Here is a 26,077-nt window from a genome sequence, read left to right on the forward strand (position 1 = left end):
CAAAACTGAACTCGTTTTTTGATGCTGAAAACTGAGGTAAAAAGGAGACAAGAGATCATTTTTTGTTTCTCTCCCTTCCTGCTGTACCTGTTGAAATCCTCTCCTAGTTTACCACCTCCCAAGGCTATGGCAGTAGCTTTACTGATTTAGTAACTCAGTCATCACAAAAATTCCAGATAAAACTTTCAGTAAGAAGCTTCCACCTCCCACCCCCTGAGCTGCCAGAGGTTGCATTTATTTACAGGCAGGCATAGTAAAATTTTATTTTTAACTGAAAATTTATTATTTTTATTTTTAACTGAAATGTTATTTTTATCACACTGCTTAAGTACCACACCTGAAAAGCTGTTGGGGGCTTCTGAGCCTGATGCACAGACATGGCTCTGGGAGAGTTATTTATTACCTGCTCTTTGAACCTCCCAACAATTCACTGTGGCACAGAATTCCCCTGAGGGGGCCTTACCAGGTATGTTTGAAGACCTTATGGGCAGGCACAGAGGGATGAAGTGCTCATGGTGACAGACTTCTTGGAGAAAGTCAAATTTGAACTGGTGCAAAGTCTGAAAATCACAACAAGCAATGGTTCAGTTCACATTAAAACAGGGAAAATGGTGAGACAGAGCTTCACTACTTATCTCTACCTCAAACATCACACTCAAATCCAACAATGAAACCTCAGAGCTTGCTATGCCAAGCTGCACAAACTGTAAACATGTGGTTTTCATCTCTGTTATCAAAAGAATTTATCTCAGACAAAGAAGCTTTTTGGATTTTTAAACTATGATTTTTCATTGAAGATGAAGCTACACTGGGTCTTTTGATGACATATACCCTAGCATTGAATCATAGTGAGGTATCTTCTCCAGTCCACAGACATTTTGAACCATCATAGCTGTTATGACTTTTTTTTAAAATAAAGTTTCAGCCACACATGTCACACCCAGAGCTTCAGTAGCAAAAACTTCCTCTGTTGATGCCAATGAGTTCCACCTCAAGGGATTTGGCTAATATATAGTTTTGGTATTATTTATTTAATATCTCCCTTTAAAGAAGCCATCCAGATAATTTCTGGAGCCTTGCACCTACCTTGAGAATTTATCATTCCTTCTGTAATGATGTGATATTGAGCTATAAGGACAATGCACCATTTCCAGCAACACATTTTTATTTCCATCATCTCACCTCACTGTTCTCAGTGGCCAGGTAGTCATTCAGCAGCAGGGTTACTCTGAATGCCCTAACACTAGAAAGCACTTGTAAAAGTCTTTTAATTTGCACTAAAATTAAATTGTAGCATTTCTGCTGCCACCAACAGGCTTGGATACCCAGGAAATGCACTTTTCTGAGTCTACCAAGTAGGGGATGGTAGGGAATTTTCTCCTAAAATATTTTCTCCTAAAAATATATTGTTCATTGCCCTGTAGTATCTCTTCAGGAAAACAGCATGTTAGCTGGACATGCTAATGGCAAATAAAGAAGTGAAGCATCTGAAATGTGTTCCCCAAGAGGAACTGTGACATTTTGAGGGAGCACAGCAATGAACTGATTTCTAATGAGGTATTTCAACTTTTAAATACATGTTTCTCAAAACAATATTTAAATGTCACAATATGGAATACCATAAGGGACATTTCCCTGGAACAGAAATCATGCTGCTTCATCCAGAATTACAATATATTGAAACTACACTGCTACAGACTGATACACCCACAAAATATTCAGGCAACAATATACACTTAAATTTTCTGAAAAGACAGGTCAGATTGCAGTATCTTCTTTTGATACATAAATAATCAAGTTAAAGAGGCAAAAAACACAGAAAAAGAAATCTTCCAGCACATTCAGAAGACTGACTACAGCTTAGGCATTGGACTGAAATTAAAATGATGCAAGGCTTCTCTCTCCTTGAGTTCAGAAATCTCTGATTTTATTTTGTGACTATTGTTTCCAAGTGGCACAAAGCTGCTCCAGCTGCACATCTGTCACAGCTCCACAGTGAATCTGCTTCCACACACTGGCAGATGGGTCTGGAGGGATGCTGGCAATGTTCACACACTTACTGCCAAGAAGGTGCTAAGTACTGCTCTACACACTGATTAACCTTAGGCTTTTCTAGTGACCATTAATGGTCTTTTTTAATTAAACATCTGTTTTTGTGGCTGAATGTATTTAGGGAAGTCTGAAATGTGGAAACAGTTTTCAGATTGCATAATATTATTTACAGAATTTCAGACTTCAGGCTATGACATTAATAACTGAGAGACTCCATTCTACAGCTGTTCCAGAGATTAAGGGAAAGACCTGAGTTCAGAATGAAGTTGGTTTTAGCAAAAAGCAAAGCAGACCTGGAGTAATCTCAATCTTCAGCTACAAATGCACATATTACCAGTAAAGAATTATAAAAAGCTAATGGACAAAAGCTTTGTGAGCTTTCTGAGGAAAGATGAATCATTCAAAGTTTATATCTTGACTACACTGTGTTACTAAATATATGCTCAAACTCTGGCATGGAAGAGAAAACGCCTGTGACTCATCCTGATGGATGAAGAGCAAAGGAGTCATGCTGAATAATTCGGGGACCTCCTGCTGTTTGAGATTTATTGTTCAAACTGTATCAGTGACTAGTGCAGGTATTACAGAAGAAATTCAGGCTGCAGGGAATTTTACTCATAGCCAGCACAAACTAATTTGGATTAGATTTACCTTCTTGCATCATCAATGAGGTAAGACCATGGCATTCACACAAAGCAAAGATGTTACAAGCTCACTTGAGTTTACACAATGATAACTTTTTAATATGCTCTTACTTTATTCTCCTCAAAGAAAATTACTGCTTATGATATTTATAGACAGATGTACTTTCAAAAAATTAAAGCTTAAATTCAGTCTTTTGGATTTTTTGGTCTGAGCAGTCTGTGCAGAGTCTGCTTATGCAGGTCTCACTGAGTAGTTGTTTGAACATGGCTATTTACTCCCAGAGAAGGGGGCACATGGATATTAAACCCAGGAGGTTTTAATCCATATTTACTCTAAATGTTTTCACTGACTTGAGTTCTGAGCACGGGGAAGTCATGGAATCATAAATAGTTTCAATATAAAATACATTCTGCTAGTCAGTCACTCTAGAAAAACAGACACAAACAAATAAATCAGAGCCATACCTTGCTATCTCCAACCCCAAACATACTTATATAGTTGTTGACCATCCTGAACACAAATCCACGATCCATAAATGTAAAACAGCGCTAAGAAAGGGGGAAAAAAGAATTACTATTTTATAGAAAAAACCCAGTACATGGCCTCAGTTACCAGGCTGATCAATTTTGTCACCTGCACACTGGAATCATGTGTACAGATGAGATAAGCATTAGGCAGGTCAAGGAACATCAGGGACCTGGTGAGTCTCCCTTGATTTTTATATTTGTTTTCAGTAATAATGAATTAATCAAACTTTATTTTCACTGTGTCTCCAGCCTAAAGCAACCACCACAATGTACAGAGCACTGGAGAAAGCTTCTCTGGTGCAGCCACTCCTGTGGGGCAGCACTGCATCCCCCACTGGAGGAGGCAGCTGAGCTGAGCATCCCCTCAGTGACAGGGCAGGGACTGGGGAGGAACCAACCCAGCCCCAATGCTCATGGTCTGAGCTGTGCTCTCTCTCTGGGACAGAGTGTGACACTACATTGCTTCCTGGTGAGAACACAGCTCTTCCTGACTGCTGGGGCTAAATATTGTCAGCAGGTGTGAAGGTTTGAGGGCCTTGGTTCTGCAGTTACTGACACCTTTTCCTTGCAGACTCAGCCTACAGGTAGAGAATGCAATCTTGAATTCCCTCCTTCTCTGCAGTTCCTGAACTCTGCAAAACTAGCAAAGCCTTCTGCTACACACATTCAAACATGGTTCCTTGATTAGGAACAGTTAATCCACCCACAGTCATTCAGAATTACAGCATTTGACAAAAGAGCATCAACTTAAGTCTAACTCACATTCCTTACCAAATGTTTAACCCATTTGAATATAAGGTAAGAATCTGCAAAACTTTGACTCTTTAAGAGCATAGACAGAAATGAATTAAAATTGCTTTAGAGCAGATTTACATGAAGCTTTTGCATCCTCAAAGACCAAAGGCCATAGAAAACTGAACAGTCACCACTGAAATTGGAAATTGAGCCATCTCCACTCAGAATTGGTTTTACTCCCTTTGACTAGACTGGACTGGTCTGGAGTTTGTATTAAACATGGGGAAGTAAGTGCACGTGCTGTAATGCCAGAACACCTCACCTTGAGAAATCTGGCAGTGCTGTAGTTTGCATTCCTGGTTTCCTCAAGAGCATCTTTGTACTTCCAAACAACATGGTCTGCTAAAATCATCACAAGTGTGTCCAGCTCAGTTTGAAATGATTCTGGAAACCTCCGAGTCCGAGAAACCTAAGCAGGGAATAGATCGTCAACTGAAGAGTGCATGATGTTGCACATCAAACATTCTGGCCAAGAATAAAGACAATAAACCACTGGTCATTCTATATAGAAGAAAAATATTCCTAGAGTTCCATGAATCTATTCTGAGCACAAACCCCAAACAGAAGAGTCTGGTCCATAGGCAAATGGGAAATATGTCCTCAACCTGTCTTTGTACAATCAAGAACAGGTTTGAGCCTAGCAGGTAAGATAATGTTTTTGTAGGTCAACTAAATATTTTACCAAGTATCACAGGATTTATTTTATTGGCCAGCCAAGCAGCTAGGTTCAAGTACATTCAAGTGTATTTGCCAGGATTCTGCATTTTATATTTTCCCTAAGAGATTTTGTATATAAACTTACCTTTATTTTGTTTGTATCAACCAAGTGCTGTGCCATTGATTTTAAGATGACTGCAAAGAAGAACCAGGAATGCTGTTCAAAAGAAGGAAATGAGAGCATGAATAATGATTACCTGATAAACACCTTATGATGCATCACCATTCCTTACAGATGGATTGCATGTCTTGGTAATGCACAGCGTTAAACACTACGTGACAAATAAATTTAAAAATCTAAGTGCCATGTATTTGACTAACACTGGATCGTGTCCTTAAAAGAGGTGAAGCCATCTCAGGCATTTTGTCACTGTGGCTTTTTGCAATAAGGAGCCTCCAAACAGCACTCCTACAAACTCCCATTCCTACTGAGCACTGTCTTCATGGTTTGCTTGCAGGGACTGGCAGAAAGGTGTGATGCAGAGAACCTCAGAGAATAACGCACCCTGTGAGTTCCAGCAGATATTTGGTAATTTGGCACAGAATAAGATGGTACTTGAACAGAGTGGTTCTTCAAATACCATTTGAAATGGTGAATAAGTATGATACAGATTAATGTCTCAGGATATATGTGAAACAAATACACTCCAAAAGCTTATACATTGAAAAAAACCCCATACCTCCCCACAATAAACCCAACCACAGGCACTTTTTTGTGGCTGGCCCACCATTTCTACAGGTTTTATGCTTTTTTCAGACTATTTTTGCTAGTGGGTCAATAAAGAAAATCAGAACTGGTTCATTTTAAACAGGTGAACACATTTTTTGTCTCTGGAAGTCCTGGGCAGCTCCTGTATTATAACCCAGAGGCTCAGGGACAGACCTTACAGATGTATGAATTTCATACAGATCAATATTTTCCTTGCATCTTCCAAGTTAAAAATTAAAACAGAGTATCTTAAAAGCAATTACCCACATCATACTGTGTAAGAATTAGATCTCAGGTTCTGACTGAGCTGCAACAGACAGGAAGAATTTTATTATGCAAACCACAGCGTCCTGAGATACGTGTTATGCTGAGAACCTGGAGCAGCTCTGCTCATTCTGACTGTGGAATCACTGCAGGACATGATTTGGACAAAGGTCATACAGGGAAAAGGAAGAGGAGAAAGAGATAAGTGAGTTTCAGGCAGAAAACCAGTAGTAAAACTACAAATGTGCTAATTCAAGCTATCATTCACCTTTAAGACCTGTTTCACAGTTACTTGTTCATTTGACTTCAGCAGCCCAGTCACATTCCTGGATAGCTCCTCATGGACAGTTCTTTCATCAAATGATTTGGTCCTGAACACATACTGGAAAAAGAAAAAATGAAAAAATTCAAATGTGCATTAAAACAAATACAAAAAAGCCTCAGTAGGAGATGATAAATCATTTGTGTACCACTAACAGCTGACAATCTTTGCTGCCAAAAGATCTTGAGCAAACAATCCATTCACATAAAGTTTAATTTCCCTGGAAGTAATGGCGCAATCCTACAGAACCTCAGTTTTGAACACAGCATCCTGCTGATTTCAGCTTAATGTGAATCAAGAGGAAATTCTGCTTAAAATCAGAGCTATCATTTAATTCTCAATAGATTATAGGATCCTGATACCTTCAAACTGCCTTTCAAGCCATTCCACCTGGGAAGGAAAGGAAAGGCAAGCAGAGGAAGAGTGGAGGGTTTTCCACACACCTAGTCCAGGTCACCTCTCACCTGCTCCTTCCCTCCAGTGGCAACAGCTACTCAGAGTTGGTAACAACCCCTCATCCTGAAGGGTGTAGAGCACCCACTGCAGCTGACTGATGGGCAAAATTATACTCCTTGTAAAAACTGAGCCCCCAGGGGAGGAATTTACCTACCAAGTTGCTAGGAACTCATAAACCTACCATGACTCAACAATTTAAGCTAATAGTTTGGTACCACTGCACCTTCCCTAAAGAGCTCTGAGAGGGAATCAGTTGAGATTAAAAATCTTTTCAATACAACCAGGTTGGCAAAAGAAACAAATATTTCTTGAAAACACATTATTAATATTCAGCTTTGTTTCCACAGCAGATGCCATAAGCTTCTCCCTGTGCAGTTTGGCACTTCTGGGTCCAGTTATTTAAGTCAGTGTAATTTCACATTATTGCTGCATTGTGAGTCACGATTCTCGACTTACTCCCAAAACAGCATTTGTAAAGTAGGCATTTGTTTCCTTACAGATGGAAAACAAAGAGATTACCAGTTACTGAGTTTTGACTGCTGCTGGAAATGAGAAAACAGACCAAGTGGACTTATGGTGTAACTTAACGATCACCTGAAATTTCAAACATTATTAGCTGGTCATGTAGTAGATATCTACTGCAATTTTGAAAAGGTATTGAGTAGAAGAAGTTTTAATACCCATTTAATTAACTTCATTTACATGTTACATAGTTTATTTATTTTGGAGCCTGAAGAGCTCTGCTGGACCTCAGCAGAATTCTTCTGTGCTTAAACTGGGGTACTTGAGACTAAAATTGAACTACTGAGAGGCTGAGGTGCATGACCTGTGAACACATACATTCATACAGACTGCAAGCAGCATCAAATGTCTCTACTGGTACCTGTAGAGTTGAAGTTTCACAATCTTTCATGTTAACTGCCCCTTCCCTTCTCTCAAACCCTGCACAGTGGGAAATACTTGCTTTAGCATCATTTCAAAGACTGACACCCTACCCTCCTAAAAGCTCAGTGGTAGTACATTTGCACGAGGTTTTGGCTCTAAAATATAAGTTCTGGTTATCAGCTGAAAGCACTGCAGCTTCTCCCTTCTCTGCTTGCTCAGCTTGGTGTTCTATGGGAAAAAAAAAAGCTGCAGCAGCAGCAGAGACCTGAGCAGCTGCTTGCCCTCAACAGAAGAGTTTTAAAGTCTCTTAACCAGAGTCTCTCAGTGGTAGAAAATTATGATGCAAATGCAGAAAAAGCTACAAACAAGTAGAACTAAGAGTAAACAGGAAAAAAAACCCACAAAACCACCAAACTCAACCCATCTCTCCACAAAAACATGAACATTTCAACACCGGCCGTACCGTCACGTAAGAATTGATGCAGTTGTCTAGTTGTTCTTCATGGCACTTGGCAACAATGTTGGTAAGGACTCTGGAAGATAAAAGCAGAACAAAAATTGAGCTACTTTTTGTCATAAGGCAGAGGAAGTCTTCTTGATACTCACATTGTACTGTTCTTGTAAGCTCATCTGAAACAGTGCATGAGGGATATGATCCAAATGATGAATAACATGTGCAAAATCTGTCCACTGGGAAAAGTCAGTCATTTCTTGGGCTTTCCACTGCTTGGACTGTGCTGTTATATATGCATTTGCTTAATATTGCACCCAGTGTTAAGGATAATAATTGTACTGTCACCACAACAAGAGAAAACATTAACTAACTGAACTTTACGCAGGTCTTGGATACGTAGGGATAACAAAAACTAGAATATTTTAATGAAACAGAGAGGCAAGAGCACCTTTCTCCAGGAATGCTACTTGCTAAGTTCTCTCAGCCCTTTGTAACTGTGCAAATCCCCTGATACTCTGCTCATGCTGGCACAGCTGCTCAAAGACAAGCCCAGGGCTGGGCTGCAGCCTGAGCAGGTCCCTCTGCAGCACTGGCTGCTCCTGTCCCTGCACTCATCTCAGCACTGCACCCAGCACAGACAAGTGAAGACACCACAGACAAGCTTGGGGATCAGCCACAGAGAAGAAAATTGCTTGGCTCACACCAAGCTCAAAAACTGAGCTCACGCTCAAAACCTGAGCTCCTACAAACAGCAGGAAACTGTGAATTTAACTGTCTGAAAGTGAGAATGGCAGCAAAGTTTTCTCTTCAATTTGTATCTCAAACCATCCTTGTTTGAGATCATCCTGTTCCAGAAAACACAAATCTAGGCAAGAAGTCTTCAACTTGACCATATCCTTTCCTTTTGATTATTGGGAGCTCATTTTTTAAGGATACTTAATTTAAAAAAGACTCTGCAATTTTATAATCTTATTTTTATGTTAAAGAATTCAGGGTTAGGCATAGTAACAGTATGACTAAAATAGATTAATAATATGGCCCACATACAAGTGCTCCTTTTGACTGTCTTGGTGATTTGAATGACTTCTGGCAATTCTTATTATTGGATCCAAAAGCTTTCTAAGTCCCTTAAGTATTTTTAATTTATCTCATTTCTTGCTTTTAGCAGGAGAAGCAAAACTTGTAGCAAAACACAAAAGCAATGGCAATTATTTGTGGGCATTCTGATTTTTTAACCTTCATTATGATTTGAAACTGAAATGAGTTCTGGCAAAAATGTGACAGAGAAATGATGACATGACTGGGCCCCTAGACAAGTAAATAAGCATGAGCATGAAAGGAATAATGTTTCCTCCACAACACATAAGCCAATCCATGCTCTCATTCTGTTGTTGTTGCTTTCAGAAAGCTCAACACAAGCTGCTTCAAGCTATTCAGAGCAAAACACAGTGTGTATATATAGGACACATCAATGAATGACACACAGCAGACATGCATATTCCCATTGGCATCAGCTCTGCCAGCACAAAAGACAAGACACCACACATGCAAGAAAAACACTGAGGATCCTTCTTATTTTCCTTTTTTTTTGGGCCAGGTGTGCGTATAGTCAAAATTTGAAGCATGGCAAAAAATAATATCCTTCCATTTTCCCATCTAATCATTAAACCTGTATTTTAAACAGCTGCTTCTTCTGCAGCATCTTCCCAGCCAGTTAACTGATGCTGAAATTCTACCCTAGGACACAATTCATCATTTTCTCTAGACTTAACATCAGTTGATTTGCTGGCCACAAAGGTGTCCCCAACAAAGGTCTGCTGGCCTCTCTCCCTTTAAAAACAGTGTGCAGTGATGAAATCCCACACACTTATGAGGAAAGGATCTTTTAACCATAGTACCCAGCTGTGGTAAAACTGGACTTTGCCCTGAAAAATGATCCTTTGATAAAGCAGATTGAAACTCTTGCTTTCCAAGGCTAAGATGGAGAACTCTGCTTCCTTGTTCCTTTAAGTTCCCCTAAATAATCATTCTTCAGGAATGAATTCTGAAGCACAGCCTGTGGAAGGAAAGGAAGAACACTGACAGCAGATCAGTCTAACGGGTTGCAGAGGACACTGGTAATTTTTTCCTAGTAGGAGTATTGTAGTCCCCATGTTTAGCTGCTGGAGGAAGGACAACAAAAACATCACTATGGACACAAGTAAATGCAACACAACTTTCTGCCCTCCTGCAGAGACCAATAATAATAATCTTGCCAATATTTTTTTCCTGCTGCCCTGATTAACAGCATCAATAAAGACAATTTCATTATGTGAGGGGTGAGAGACTCAGCAAATCATTGCAGTTGTTTGCCTGCTCTCTGGAAAATGCTTCTATTGCTTTTCAGTTATTGCTGATATATTCTAATTAAAAAATGCCCCTGAAGGGTGTGACCTGGTTCCATCTGCACTGGATGCACAAGATGCTGAGCTCTCCCCGTGCTGAACTCCACATCCTCTGAACCAAGTAGAAGCCAAAGTTGAAACCCAGCTTTGTCAGGAAACTCTTAGCTGCTCAGGAATGAGACCTTCCCCTGGGATTGCCTCAGGGCAATCAGACATCCCCACCATGGTCAATAATTTCCAGCCACATGATCCCAACACTTCCATGTGCTATTTGCAGAGCCCAGTTCTGGGGGGAAGCAGCATTCCCACCTACTGAAGTCTAAATGAGCAGCAATAACTGGACTAACATCTGCATTTGTGCTCCTGAGTGAATTCTGTACATCCCACACGAGTTATCCAGATACCTGGTCACAGCTGTTGCAACTTCATCATCACTGTTTTGCACCAAAACCCAGAAGAGTTGGTTCAGGACTACAGGAAGAAAATTCATAATCACATGGATCTTCTCAATCCTCAACAAATTCTGCAAGGGAGGTAAGAAGGAAAGTGAGAGACTTTCAGTGTAAGCAATGAGAGCTGGCAGGCGCCAGCAGGTAAAATGCAGAGCAGCCACTGGTAACAGCAGCAGGAAAACAGGGCAACCAAGTACAGAACTGGCTCCCCATGAGGCTTATTTTAAATATGACCATCAACACAACTGTAGGTATTGTCCAAATTTCAGAATTCCAGTATCTTGTGCTATACTGACTTAAGGGCAAGAAAAAAAAGGAGAGAAACCAAAACCAATTTTTATATTTCACTAAGGATACTATCTGAGGGCAATAAAAGAAGTCAACTCTTTCCAAAATATGCATTTTCTAGGATTTTTACTAGAAAATGTATAGTATCTTATCTCTTTTTTTTGATGCAGAGATCTGATAAATTCAACATGTGGTGGCTAAAACACTTCTGTTAAAAGCACGGTGGTAAAAATGAATATTAACATGCTATCCTGACATTTTATTATCTTCTCTAACCAAGGAAGGCACTGAGCTTTTAATAAAAAAAAAAAACATATTCCTTTGAATTTCTCCTATGGTTTTATTTCGGGTATGTCCAAATAATTCCAGAACTTCTAACAAAGTACTAACAATTCAAAAATAAAAGCAAAATATCCTAGGGAAGCTTATTTACTATGGTCATATTGCATAGTTAATTCCTTGTTGCATACAACACTGTCTCTGTTTTCTAATAAATTCAATGGAATATTTTCAGAAGGTAAACTAGAAACAGCAGATAAAGAATGGTGCAATTCTGGTGGTTTAGACAACCAGCTTACTGACTAGCAAGTTTTAAAGCTTTTATGGATTCCTAAACTTTGCCCATTATGCTTAATGGCTTTCCAAAAATTAATTAAACCTCAGTCTGAAGAGGTATAACCTCTAAATAACACTGATGCTTTGATTTGTGAACACATAACTTAATAATTTCTTTAAATCAAGACAGTACTTGAAAACACAGCCAGTCTTTTCAGGTCTGCAGGTAGAGCTGCATCTACAAACAAAAGTAGTGGCCATCCTTATGGATTTGTCCAGGGAACTACCACAGTTTATTGGAACTATTCTTTGCTTATTAAAGAAAAAAATCTCTTCCCAAGCAGCTGGTACCTGATGAAGGTACACTCCTACAGGAAAACATCACCAGTGAAGGAAAGGGGGAAAGCACCTACATGGTGCCAACATCTAAACCCCCAAACACCTGCTGGATTTTACAGAGTGCTAAAAGGAAATACAATAAATGTCATAATATGATGTTCCAGTCAGTTCAGAGATGGAACAGAGTCACATCTGCCTTCACTTTTCTTGCTCATCTGACTTTAATGTTCCACTAGCATAGTGCACAGCAAGAACTCTGGATTTCAGCACTCATGAACAGATGAAGAATTAGGACCTTACATTTATCTGCTGCTCCTCTAATTTGCTGGTCACACTCCTTTCTTCTCAGAGCTTTTGACCTCTACTGAATACAGGCACATTTAATGCAGCTCTTGCTTCATTTTTGCAGATGTTCTTTCTGGTTTCAGAACTTGGGAGGCAACAAGCACCCTTGAATTATACACACCAAATTCCCTGAGCAGCCCTTGGAACAGCATCCAGGATTTTAGAGGAGGTTAGGATAGAAGTTATTTAAGGCAAGAGAGGATTATCAGCAATACTGAAGCTCCACATCTCCCTTCCTCAGACATTACTGGGGCAACATTCCCTGATCCCTGATGGGATCAGAGCTTGGCATGGCTGGATTAGCTGCTGCTGGGGCAGATGCAGCCCTGCTCTAGATGAGAGGGGATGGGAGGCAGCTGGTGACCAGCAGAGCATCTGTCACATCAGCTCCATCTGACTGGAGCTGTCACAGACCCTCTGCCCCCTGGTAAACCTGTGCCATGGTTGGAGCTCTGCAGTGGGGGATGAGTGGAGAGAAAGCCCTAAATGCAGTTGTACAGTACAATTTGTGGGTTGTACTATATGGGTTACTTTACCTTACAAGAATTGATAAAGTTTGAGGTAGGAGGCTGAGACAGATCCTTTTCCCTCTCCTGGCACTGATGGAAAAAGTTATTCAGGTAGGGATCCTAAAATAGGAAACATTCAAATTAATGTATATTATAAAGGATTAGAATTTGGTGCCAGAAATTGATTACAGCAGTCACCCATGACACCCATAAACACACTTGGTCCCCACCATCTTATATGGGAGTCACAGAAAGAAAATCAATTTATTGAGTCCAACCCATTGGTCAGCACAGCTTGCTAAATGCCAGGTGCTGACAAATCCTTTTTCACTGTTGTGAGTGGATAATTTTTTCCTCACAACCCATGAAATTTCAAAGGCCAGACTTTTGTTTTCTTGGTGGTGCTTATAATTTATTTTCTTGCTGTTTAAACTGATATTCCACAATTTTTCTATTGGTATAATGTTAAACAATTTTTACTTTTGCTTGAATTGTGTCACCTTAAAATATGTATTCCATCATTGGCATCTTGTCCTTCTGTATTGAAATAATCTTTAAATGTCATAGAAACCAATTCATGCATGATTTAAAAACCCCTTTCAGACATGCCCTGACACTTTTTGTGTGTAAGCAGGTCACAGAGCTAAGGGGAATGTTGGCTTACCTGAGTATTTACTGTTGATACAACGAAAGTAGAGACTTTGAAAAGCGGTTTCCCACTGTCTACCCATTTTATATCACTGCCAATCTGCTGTCAAAGCAAAAACAACAAAAACATATTTTTCCACCTGTTTCCTACTTATTGAAGTTTGCATCAAATTTTCAGTGCACAGCTTTGCACATGAGAGTGCCTGACCTGCACTGGCTGCTGTGCCTTCACAAACACCATCACTGCAGCACAGACCCACTTTTCAGCACAAGACCAATGCTGCCATTCAAGGGACCAGATCCTGCCCCACCCTGTCCTCATGACAATGGCAAAACAAACACAAGGAGGCAGAAATAATCCAAGCTGGACTGGATCAGCAGGAAAATATGATATCACACCACAAAACTGGAGAATGAATCATGACTGTGGATCACATCAGCTGGAGAATGAATGTCATATGGCCTGAGTTTGTGAAAGAAGCTCTTTTTGACCACTCTGATTCACATTTTGAGGAGTTATAAGACTGTAGAATACATAAAATACACTTTGTCCATATACACCTGTGAATCAGCAGCATAGGACACTCAGCTCAATGCCCCATATATTAGTTCCTATAGTCAGGGATATACAAATAAATATTCTAAACCAGAAACCCTATTTACATTTACTATCCTCAGCAAATGCAAATGGAAATCTGATCTCATGAAAAACACCTGGAAATGAGAGCTCTGTGCCATGTGAGTGGCAAGGAGGGGGAGTGAATACCTTTGTGCTTGCTGGCTCCTGCAGGCTCAGGTAGTTGGGGGGCAGGCTGCTGGCCACTGGCACCTGGTGCTCCTGGGAGGCCAGCTGGGCATCTTTCAACAAAGGGAGCCAGGCAAACCCCACTGTGCACAAGAACAAATAAATAGGACTCTTTGGAAAAACAAAGCTTAAAGGAAGACAATAACATCCAGCCAAAAATTTTGAAATCCTTATTTGAATGTATATAATGCATATTTATAATTGAAAATAATTCTACTACAGGTACCTGGTGTTTCCAGAGCCTCTTTCTTTTTGGCATTAGCTTTTGCATTTATATCACAGGTGACATGATAAAATGAAAACAGAATGTGGTGTTTCTTATGGAGTTGAGTGGGAAGTTCAATTTTCACCTGAAATGTAAAATGTTACACCTCACTTTAGTTTAAAAATCAATTAAACCAGGCATCAGAGATGGGCTAAATGAGTGACATCTCTCTACACAGAGGTCTAAGTACAGCCTGCCTTTACTGGGTAATGTTTGCCCCATGGCAAACATTATGGTAAGAAATGCTGTCTTAAGGAAATTGTTTATGAGGATCATCTATCACTTTTACTTAAAACAGCTTTTTTCAACTTTGTCTTGGGGAGGAATATTTTCATTAATGATGAAAGAGCATAAGACAAAAGAGGACAGAACTAAAGAGTGGTGGACTCTGCTTAGAAGTGATCACCTGCACTTTAGCAGCCATAAATAGCCAGCCCCCATAAATGCTCATATTTTCAGGACAACCAAACTGAAACTAAAATTACATCTCTGCTACTGCTTCAGCATCATTTCATGACCAAGACCAAGTAACAAAGACTGACATGAAAATAAACATTTTTAAAACTTCTGCACAGTCTTAAATCCCATATCATGCTGTCCATAAAATCCTACATACTGCTTTTTAGGTATTATTAACCTATTGGAATAAAAATACAATAAAAAACAAATAAAAAATACAAATAAAAATTAATCAGAACATATTACCATAAGAACTAATAAAAATGACCCTTTGCTCTTGTGAACTGTGATGGAATTTATCCAAGCTAATCCTGTGCTAAAGTAAGGGTTAGAAATGGTTGATAAATGCTTCCAGTGTTAAACCAGTTTATGGGTAAGAACCTAATACCATAAACACAGATATAAAATGGGCACCCAGAGATAGAGATGAAGACAACTTTCTTCTTAACATCCTATATTCTTTTAAATTCTGCACCTGCTTCACTAGGGACATTTAGGATAGATGCACACCTCTTCCAGCCAGATTGGCTACTCGCATCTAAATTCAGCTCCTCATTTAGGTTGAAGTAATCTCTCCAAACCAAGTGGCTCACTAGCATCACATTGAGGACACTTTCAGATGTGTTAAACCCCAAAACACGTCTTGTAAAGGATTAGCAAGGAGTTCACAATCTCTGAAAATCTAATGCTTAAGTTCCACCCCAGTTCCTAAACAGAAATCTTAAAATTTATACTTCACATGTGGTTGTCCATCATCTGCTGATCTTGCCTCAGCAATTTTATCAAAGTAAATTTTAGCTGAAAAAGGAAATTTTACTGACTATGAGAACAGTTTGGAAAATGCTGGCTATAAACCCTATGCTGTTTGCCAGTCTCATCACTGCACATAAAGCAGCAGTGGAAAATCCAGAACAGACAGTTGACATTCACAAGCCACCAAACACACCAGTCCCTGATAGGGTGAAATTAATTTCACCTGCAGGAAGCCTGGGGAACCAACACTTGGTGAAACAAGAAGATGCAGCTGTGAGTAACATTGGGCAAAGGCATCCCATGAACTGCTCTGGGGCTGCACCCTCAGAAGCAGCAGCTGAAGGACTTGCTGCAGCCACCACACGTCACTGCACATTCTGTTCAGACCACTGCATCAACAAAATGCCCCAGTGCAGATCTTGGATGTCAGAGAGGGATTTGTTCTGTCACTTGGCTCCACACTTCACCATAATGTTTACTGTTTCCATTAAATTCAGAGATGCAGCTGGATCCTTAATGTAATCCAGACATGCATTTCAGAGAGCTGGACTGTTCCTAATTAATTCTACAGCATCTTAACTGTACTCAGAACATCTTACAAAAGAACAATCCACTGAGTTGATTTAAGAAGAGAAAACAAAACATGATCCTGTGTGTCAATCTACACAGCACAGCCCTTCCAGATACACAAGCAATGGCAACAGAAGCATTCTGTACAGATATTTTTCTGTCTCACTGGCAAACATGTGGGATTGGCAGACATTTAATGAAAGAAAAAGCAGACTGACCTCATCATAGAAATCAGGATTCTGGGAATGATGTAGCACAGCAGTGTAGGCTGAGGTTGTAAATAAGGGTCCACCTGGCTTCCCATAAATGCACTGATAAAAGTAACATGTTTTCATTACATTGGGAAATTCTGCTGAAGATACTAGTACTGGTATATCCAATATGTATGCACATTTAAAACAATTATCATGAAAGATTGATCATTACTTTATCAAATATTAAAAGAAATGTTTTAAGTGCTCAAACCTGGATTTTTTAATACACCCTTCCAGTAAAAGTCCATTGATTCTGTGATAATTACCCTATGCTCAATTAAGCAATGCAGACTCCTTAGACTTCTTCCCTGCTGTTATCAATTTCAGAGTTTTCTGCAAAAAGCTTTACAAAATCTATTTCACTTTTATACAGTTCAATACACAATACAGTGCTTTTACTGACTTTCAAATGTTGCAAAAGCCATCCCTGTTAAGAATCTATTTTCTGGCAGGATCTTGTCTGGGAGCTCTTGATGACTGAGTAATGGCAGTTTTATTTATTGCTGGGAAAACTAGACCACAAGTGGACTATGCAACAGCCCTTGGGTAATACCAAAGTTAAAAATGAAGATTAATTCTTAATAAAGTTAAGAATAAAGTCTCAGGTCCTTCTAATTTTGTGCCTCACTCTTTTCAATCAAGTCTCCAGAGCTCAATGAGAAACGTAGGATAAGTGATAAATTCTAGAAAAAGCAAACTGCTCTGTAAAAAATGGTTCCATTTTCTAATATTATCTCCTTTCCCCTCCACCAGTCAGAGCACTGGCACTGCAAAATGGAATCACTGTGACCAGCTGGGATCTAACAGAGCCACAGTGCAAAATTAGAGGGATGTATGACAACATCCACTCTCTTGAATTGTTCTGGGTCAGTATCACCCTTATTCCTGGGTTTTATCAGCAATGTTCTCAGAAACAGCACCCTCTGAGCATAAAGCTCTAGCAGCTCACCTTGAGTGGCTTTGCTCCTTCTTCATCAGAGCTTTTGAACTCAATGCACACTGTTATATTCCGTGCCTGGGGAGACAGGAGCATATCAAAGCTGAGATCAGAAATGGGGTGCCAGAAAAACTCAGGTAAACTACAGAGCTGGAATAAGGCCTTTGCAGAATCCAAGAAAAACATGCAGATGGTGTATAAATATTTATAAATGCCTGTAAGTCTCAGTGATATCACTAGAAATAAAATTTCCAAGAAAAATGCAAAATGCAAGCCAGGCCTCAAAATGACTGTGTAGAAGCAGACTCTTAAGTGACCAGAATTTACCTATACCTTGGCCTCCTTAATTAGTTTTCAACCACCATGGAAACACAAGGGGTACCAGGTTTCATTTAAGAACTACAAACATTATCAAGATTAATTTTATCTGCACACATTTTGTCATTAATATAAAGCCCTTCTGAAAACTGTGAAGAAGGTATTACCACATTATCTCTCTTTGAATCACTGTTACAACTTAAAACTAATCCATAGCTTCATTAAAATTGTACCAGTGTTTTATGATTGCAAAAGCTGAAAAAGATGAAGAGCCAACTCGGTGACATCTCCATTTTCCTCTCCTTTATAAATTCTCCTGGATTCCTGAATGAGCTCATGCAGGCCACTGCTAGCCCATGTTGGCCTGAATCAGTCAATTCTGTACCTTGTTGAAGTGTTTTTGGCTGTCATACTTGAGGTGTTTTGGATAGATGTATATTTGGTTCTTGTACACCCTGTAAGGTCGTGAGTATTTTGTTGATTCCTGCACAAACTCCTCCACTTCCACTGTTGGCTGATGCTCCTTTACATTATGGAATGGCTTGATTGGAATAAAGGATGAAGTAACACAGTCTTCAAAAGAAAAGAAAAGAGATCCATCACATATTGAGTTTGTTTTCACTGTCTTACTACTGAGAAGAAGCAATATTGAGATGGAACATACAAAATCCTGCCTTAACTTACCAAAAATGACTGATGCTGAGAGCCTTAAATTTACACATTATCTCAGAACAGTGGCAATATAACATCCTTAAATGATTTCTCTCACTTGAATTAAACTGGACAGCACTGGTAACCTCTTTTGACACCCACATTATTTGGTGACATTTGATGGTGTAACAGCCCCATTGGTATAAGGACAACTTCTACAGAATGCACTGAGTGATGCTGCTTCCCATCAATTTTACAGCTCAACACCTCATTTAAGTTTTTCTATTATCTAATAACATGCTACATAAAATGAAGAAATGAGCAGTGCAGCACTAGATCAAATATATGATGCAATTGGGATAACTGAAATCAGATCAGGAAACAGAAGATGAAAATAAGCCCTCTGTCACTGAGACTGGGAGAGATTAAAACTGGACAGAGAATACTTTCTCTTCCTATGTCATTAAAGCAGTGAGACATTTAACTTCATGGGGAACTCAAGCTGAGAGGGGCCACCAACTTAGAGATGTCCAGAGTAACCAGAATTATTTCTGGGAAAAGCCATTGGACAGATCCTGCCTACAAATTCCTTCCTCAAATCATAGGATAATCCCCAGGAAATGTCTACCAATATGTTGTGAGGAAGCTGAAAGGAGCTTGTGGTCCCTCAAATACACCATGCCAAATTTTACTTCCTTCCAACCTAGAACAAGAGGAAATTGCCAGTTTCAGAGCAATGCAGGTGCTCTGCAGCCAGGGAGAAGTGGCTCCAGGCCAGCTGCAGCAGTGGGGTTTCTTTCTTCTCTTTCACAGACACTGAAAACTGGGCTGGATCTGGCCAGGTACAGGATGAAACAAAGAGTGGTGTAATCAAATGGCAGCAAATCAAAACCACTCCCCTGCATACATTTTCCTACACAAAGGACACCCCTCTGTCAGAACTGTCTCAAGGCACAATTATGGATGGAAAGCCTACTATTTAATTAGAATAATTAATTTTAAAGTGGAATCATACTTGGATGTTCCAAAGGAACACAATCAACTGCAATGTCCAAACAGCCAGGTATAGTCTGTATTTTGCTAATCTTCTCTGCTCTGCAATGAGATAAATGAAAACATTTTAGAAAATTAGGAGAACAGAGATCATAACATCACAGGAATTAACTGAAAATGAAAAACAGACCCTTATTTAAGATATTTAAGTTACATTAAACACATTTAACATATACCTATTGGCTATTAAACTCTAATCAAATGTAATAGCACAAATAAAATATGATTTGGTTTGTGGTTTCTTTTTTTTTTCTTAGTCTCATTCCTGCCTTCTCTTTGCAAGCAGTATTATTTTGTAGAAAAGGAAGGAAGTGATGAAGCAAAATTTATGAGAATTAACTTATCTACTTTTACTTCCTAAAACCCTGAATGAAATATTCCCTGAAAGGAATTCAGTGAGCACTGGGATGAGAGGAGTTCACAGCATTGTGGCTTCTGCAGGTGCCATGCTGAAAAGGGACCAAGACATATTCCTTGTGCCTGAGCAATTTGAGCAGTGCCAAAACCACAATTTTAAATCTCTTTTGCCCAGGAGATGCTTTAGGAACACAAACACAACAGTGGTGACACTAATGAATAGTCAGTGGAGTGTCCTGACCAGTAACAATAAGGTGGCACAAGAAGTTAAGGGCCTAATCCAATCCCTGTAGCTGACATTCAATCTTTCTATGATCTCTTTTCATATAAATGGAACAGAAGTTATTTAGATTAATTCATTTTTAGGCCCATTTAGAGCAGAAGAGACAAGGAGAAATACATGGTACAATTCTCATGTCACTTATCCAGTATAAACACAGACCCTGCTCTAGAATTAACCTAATTTATACCTGTATGAAAACTACCCAGCCAAACCTCCTCAGAAATTAATAGGCTGTAAAATACTTGGAGAAGGTTTTTACTTTCGATGTCCATTCTTTGGAATTTGCCATGGAGACAAACAAACAAAAGCAAGGAGTTGGGAAACTCACAAAAGAATGATTTTGTATCTCTGTCACTCTTTTTTGGTTTTTTTCCCCTGAGATAATGTTGGGTACTTCACCTGCATTTCCCCTGATAAAAGCTGGTTTAAGCAATCACTATTTTTGGTTATAATAACATTTATTTTAATGTGCCAAAGACATCTCAATTTTCCTGGAAAGCCCAACCTCAAGCACTCTTTGGCAGGTAATAACCTAATGTGAAAAACACTAATGTAATATAATTTAACATGGCCACTTTGGCACACTGTGGTAAATGAAGAAAAAAATCCAGCTACAATTATTCTGCACGGCTTTATAAAGCTCCAAAGCAAACTAGAAGCTTTTCCTTACCTTCTGTATTCTGCTATTAGTTTAATCAAATCTTCCATGGAAATCTTACTACTTTCTTGCCTGAATAAGGGTGAGAATCGGGAGTCTCTGTCAACATTTCCCTGATTATCTTTAAACACTGGCCTATAAAAAAAGAAAAATGACATATTTATAAACACTCATCCATACATATGTATGTATGTATATATTTGAGCATTTGAAATTCTCATGTAATCTTTTAACAAGGTTGTGATAGGAATTATTACACAAATTCACAGCCTCTCTGCAGATTTTCACCCAAGAGAACCCTGCCAAGCTTATGCTTGCAGGACAAAGGCAATTTCAGTTTATTCCATGTGCATCCCAGTCCTGCAAAAACCTCACACCTGGTTTGAGCAAGAGCCTCTCACCCATCATGGACATGACTCCTCCCTTCAACAAAGAGACTGGTTCCTTATTTCAAGGAATCAATTTGAAGAATTCAATGTATTAGTAGGCACTTTCATCCATAGGTAATTTCATCCAAGAAGTTATTATCCAAGCAAAATCATTATAGTTTTAAAGAATGGAAATCATAACTAGCTGTCAAATCTCAACCACCACCTCTTACCACAATGAAACACAGGCTTTTACAGAACCAGGTTAGAGACTTCAGTGAATGTTTCTGTGCATTAAATCTGTCCTGTGCCCTCCAGGAGCACGACACCAACTCACTGTGGCTTAGCATTCCCTCACAAAACAAGTTGGTGGAACACCAACTAAATTTTTGATCAACCAGCTATGAAGTGCCCAATGAACTGGAAAAGAAGGATATCCATCTATAACAGAACAATAAATATCAGTTGTTGTGTGCACAGGAAAACATTTCCAGACATTTCCATTCCTGCTCACTGACACTTGCAGGATTTAATTACGACACTGCAGTGCCCTTTGTATATCCTCAAGGGTCACACACGCTGCTGGACCGGCTAATGTAACAGCTATCCAAATTAATGAACCTTGGATTCAACTGCAGGATGAAAAAACATTGCTTAACAAAAGTAAAATGTTCATGACACTAACTGCTGTTCTGTGAATCATTTGGCCAATCTTGCTTCCTTAATTTACTTCTCTGTTCCACTGCCAGTGAGAAGAAGAATTGATGCCAGGACAAATTGCCAGATGCAAAATAACAGAGCAAACCTTTGGAAGAGGAGCCCAAGAATAAGTACAAATGCACCATATCTTCACTCAATTGACTGAGAGAAGCATCCCTATCTCATTTCTTTGCAACTGTCAAGAATGATCAACTCTCTTCTATCAGATTTTTACCTCCAGCAGTTGGAGGGAATAAGGTCCACACCAACAAACCATGTCAAAAAGCTTACTAGGGAGAAACCAGACCTCATTCTGGCAGCCACCACTTACTCTACAGATCCTATTAAATTGCAGTCAGAAAAAAGTAAAAGAAAAGAAAAAAGATTTAATAATTATTACAGTATAGGTGACATGATGATATTTCTTGGACTCAGCACTGCTTCCTCCTCCAGACTAACAGAGAGGACCAAAACATTGGGTGAGTGATTTCTGCTGTGCCCCTGGGCTCTGCAGTGTGATGCTGAGCAAACCCAGCTCTGCTGGAAAGATTTCAGAGCAGGCTCTGACACTGAGCAAACCCCTGCCTAGTGCAGCAGGGTGTAGGGGCACTTGCCAAGGAGGGCTGTGGATGCAAGTGAGAAAGGAAATGAAGCTGGAAGTAGCTCACTCTGGGTCAGTGGTATTGATCACTGCCTTTCAGGAGGCTCAGGGACACAGCATCCTGATCCTCAAGGTATCTTCAAACCCAAAAGATTCTACCATTGCCCTTCCCTCTGGTTTGGAGTCAGAAGGGCTGTACAAAGTCATCCTGCCTACAACCACTGCTCCAGAGCATCAGTGCTCCTTGGTTATCAGAAGCTCTGCCTCTAGGACTGGCTCAGCAGCATGTCCCTGCCTAAAAAATGCACCCAGGACAAAATTAAAGGCAACTACTAAAAAACAGGGAAGTACTTTTTAATCTCTCCAGTTTACACACAGTACTCCATTTATATAAAGTTCTTACAGCCACATGAGTAGTTTAGATGTCCACTGAAAACAAGATAAGCTTTCTTAAAAAGGTATATTTTATGCACAGGTCAAATTGTAGTGGTGTCTGGTCTCTATTCCCCAGGTTCATTAAAGCTGAAGAATTGCCAGAGCAGCAAGAATTGAATGTGTTACAGCTGCAGTTAAGTAACTGCAATCCCATGTTTTGCTATATCCTTGCAGGTGGAACAAGAGTGCTCCTTGTCACAGGAATCATACTGAAGGCACTTGAGAATGACAACTGTCACATTAAAACAAAAAATGCTTTAAAAACTTCTACAGTCCTGGAGTCCAGTAACTGTCTAACACATTAACAGTGTACCTTAGTGCTCGGTACTTAATTACTGAGATACTTTAATACGAAAAATTTCACCAAACTAAACTCCTGAGGAGATTCTAAAAGTGGTAATTCAGGGAAAAGCAAGTTAATAGATTACACTAAAAAAACTGAAACATCATCTCAGTACTTAATAGTTTACATTATTCTCTTCCTCTGACATTGTTAGCTGTCCACAATCCTAAAAACTAGTGAAGCACAGAAAACCTGCACATTGTTCATAATTTACTTTTGAAAAAGGTTACTTTTGAAGTAGTGGTTTTTGATTTGGGGGACAATTGCTCACCTCCAGGGTTAGACATTCAGTGGAAACCAGTGCAGTCTCACTGCCTTCAGCTACCTCAACCCTTGGCAGCTGAACCGAATGAGGAGCTGCACAAGCTGCTGAAGGATTCCAATATTAGGCTCTAAAACATGAAGTTTATGAGGGTGGAGAGGGTTTGAAGGAGTAAGAGTGTAAAAACTAATCTCTGTGAATGAAGTTTCCCCCCACATCTACAATATGTAGCTGAGGGAGATATTTGCAAACTTTGGCAGTTCTGGCAGGAATATGAGACTCTGACACACTGTAATTCTAACACGTACTGTAATTATACCTGCAAGAGCACACAGACACCAGATTTCCCAGCAGGAACTCAGGGAAGAACCCTGAGTCATGCTTTTGAGCAATGCTAACAAACTGGTGCCACAGGAGCTAATTAAGAGTTTCAGTCACATGTGCAATACTCAACTGTCAAGAGTTTGGCTTGCTGAATGCATACGTAAAAATCGCACTGTGGCCATCTGTAACTGCTTTATGGAGGGAAATTTCCACACAAAACCAGGAGTGTGGTTAATGCCAGAATGAACTAACTGGAAAACACATTTCCAAACCCAGGGTTTTGCTATTTATCATAGCCAAACCATTTCTTTCCCCCTGTAGTGTGATAGCTTCATGTGGAAACTTCTATTTTCAAGCTGTGAAAACAGAAATAGATTTTATACTTTGCTTTTACTAAAGTCGTACCTGAGCAATGTTAACAGACAAGCAGATGTAAATGAGTGTGGGATTTGAATTTTCTCAGTGCACCCTAGCTTGGCAGGTATTTAGGGGGCTCTCTGCCTCACAGGGACAGCAGCAAAACTTGGAAGGGAGAACAAATGGAGAAAAAAGCCAAATTTGGTAAAAGGGGATCAAAAATCACAGGGGTGCCTCAGTCTTGAGGTGAGACAAGCAAAAATTATATAGGAGGAGAGAGAGAAAGAAGTCCATTACTGCCACTGCACTGCCCTGCAATAAAACCCAGCTGACCAAATGAGAAAACAGAAGTTCTCCATCAACTACTAACATGAAAAATGCAGGAGTACCTGAACTGTAATCTCTCAATATGACCCCCAAAGCATCTCAAGTCCTTGGTCAGTTTTTTCTTAAAGCTTGACAGCCATCAAAACAGGAACAGAGCCTCAAGAACCTGTGCATCTACTTTCTAGGTGGCCACTGCAACTTTATTTCAGACCACAATTATCTTTGCAGGAAATTCTTATGAGAACTGTGACTTTGAAATCTCTTTGGTCATTTTTAGCGCCCAATGAATGGTGGAGCTCATGATAAATTGATATTCTGTCAGCTACCTTTGCTGCTCCCTGGCAACTTCACTACATACCTGAAGAAAAGATTCCACCACAGCAACATTTAATGAGCAAGTTTAGCTGTGAGAAAAATAGGGCAATGAACGAAAAGCCTGCAGGATATTCTGGGGTCCTGGACCAGAGAGAAAGCTTTGCTTAGCTTCAGGCAGGAAAAGTGGAAAAGAATAAAAAGATAGAAGTCCAAGGGAATAAGCTATAAGAGGCTTATAAAATCATGAAAAGAATGAATACATACCTCACTGACCAAGCAAAGGGCATACGGTATCTCCCCAGCTTGCTGCAGAACTGTTTATTGGATTTTAACACTTTCTGTGCACACTGCAAAAAAGGAAATGTGAATTATTTCATCAGTATCATTCTAACATCTTAAATGCTGCATGAAGTACATCCAAGCTGAAGAGGCTACAGTGTCCTACAATAATTTGGCCTGATACTGTTCATAACAAAAGGTTCTGGTGTGGACAGCAGAGATAGCACAAGATGATATGATGCTGCTGACAAATTAAACCCTGTCACCACTCCTTTATTCAGAACTGCATTAAAGTTGTTATTGCAGTTTTCTGTCACTACCCAATGCAGGTGCAGTGCCTGCTCTCAGAGACAGAGAGGTGCCTACCCCAGCTTTTCTCCTGTACAATGTTCCATAGCTCGTAATTTCTAAAACATTGCTGAAACAGAACATCCCTGTACTAAGGCAGACCAGCACAGCCATGCACCATGTATGGATTTGTAAATTGCAGACAAAGTGGAGCTTCATTCATCCAAGCCAGTGGAACCTGGACATTTTCTTTCTGAAGCATGGGGCTCTCAGGAGCCTGTCCTGTTCAGGAACCTGAGGTTTGTCAGCATGATTTGCAATGCCTTCAGCAGGCTGAAGCTCACAGAGCAGGAAATGATGTTCCTGTTACATTACCTTAAAAGAATCAGGATTCTTAATGTAAGGCTCGGCACTGCTGGCAATGTTTCCCGTAAGCACCTTTTCTATTTTTGCCACCAGTACAATCTCAGAGTGAGGATTACTTATGGAGAAAAGAGCCTGTGGATAAAAGGGAGAACAGTTCAAAAGTATACAGTGATACTGGAGAAAGGAAATACTGAGCAATACTGAGCCAGTGCTCTCTGCTGATGGAAAGAGTAACAAACCGAATCCAGAAAGGATTATTAAAGATTATTATCTCTACTTATTCAACACAGCCAGATGGAAAAGAAAATCTTTGTGCTACTGCTGAAGTCAGCTTGCGCACATGCAGCACCTTGCAAACAAGGTGATTCAAGTCTTGACTGACTCAAGTCAAAAAGCAGCATGAC

General features: G+C 39.7%; 1 protein-coding gene across 2 annotated transcripts in view; it reads right to left on the reverse strand.

Moving 5' to 3' along the window:
* Window positions 1-26,077, reverse strand: part of DOCK10 (dedicator of cytokinesis 10) — a 144,159-nt gene that overhangs the window by 28,432 nt on the left and 89,650 nt on the right. For both annotated transcript variants that reach the window (XM_054515907.1, XM_054515908.1), the window contains exons 13-30: window positions 25,683-25,805; window positions 25,005-25,087; window positions 20,722-20,844; window positions 19,374-19,453; window positions 18,093-18,280; window positions 17,402-17,467; window positions 16,417-16,509; window positions 14,378-14,501; window positions 14,113-14,234; window positions 13,363-13,449; window positions 12,726-12,818; window positions 10,615-10,733; window positions 7,836-7,905; window positions 5,978-6,091; window positions 4,822-4,893; window positions 4,282-4,428; window positions 3,162-3,245; window positions 464-560 (exon numbers count right to left, since the gene is read on the reverse strand). In XM_054515907.1, coding sequence (XP_054371882.1) covers window positions 464-560; window positions 3,162-3,245; window positions 4,282-4,428; window positions 4,822-4,893; window positions 5,978-6,091; window positions 7,836-7,905; window positions 10,615-10,733; window positions 12,726-12,818; window positions 13,363-13,449; window positions 14,113-14,234; window positions 14,378-14,501; window positions 16,417-16,509; window positions 17,402-17,467; window positions 18,093-18,280; window positions 19,374-19,453; window positions 20,722-20,844; window positions 25,005-25,087; window positions 25,683-25,805 — 1,885 coding nt within the window. The remainder of the gene's footprint in view (window positions 1-463; window positions 561-3,161; window positions 3,246-4,281; window positions 4,429-4,821; window positions 4,894-5,977; window positions 6,092-7,835; window positions 7,906-10,614; window positions 10,734-12,725; window positions 12,819-13,362; window positions 13,450-14,112; window positions 14,235-14,377; window positions 14,502-16,416; window positions 16,510-17,401; window positions 17,468-18,092; window positions 18,281-19,373; window positions 19,454-20,721; window positions 20,845-25,004; window positions 25,088-25,682; window positions 25,806-26,077) is intronic.

This window comes from Molothrus ater, chromosome 10 (genome assembly GCF_012460135.2).
Source record: "Molothrus ater isolate BHLD 08-10-18 breed brown headed cowbird chromosome 10, BPBGC_Mater_1.1, whole genome shotgun sequence".
NCBI classification, from domain to species: domain Eukaryota; kingdom Metazoa; phylum Chordata; class Aves; order Passeriformes; family Icteridae; genus Molothrus; species Molothrus ater.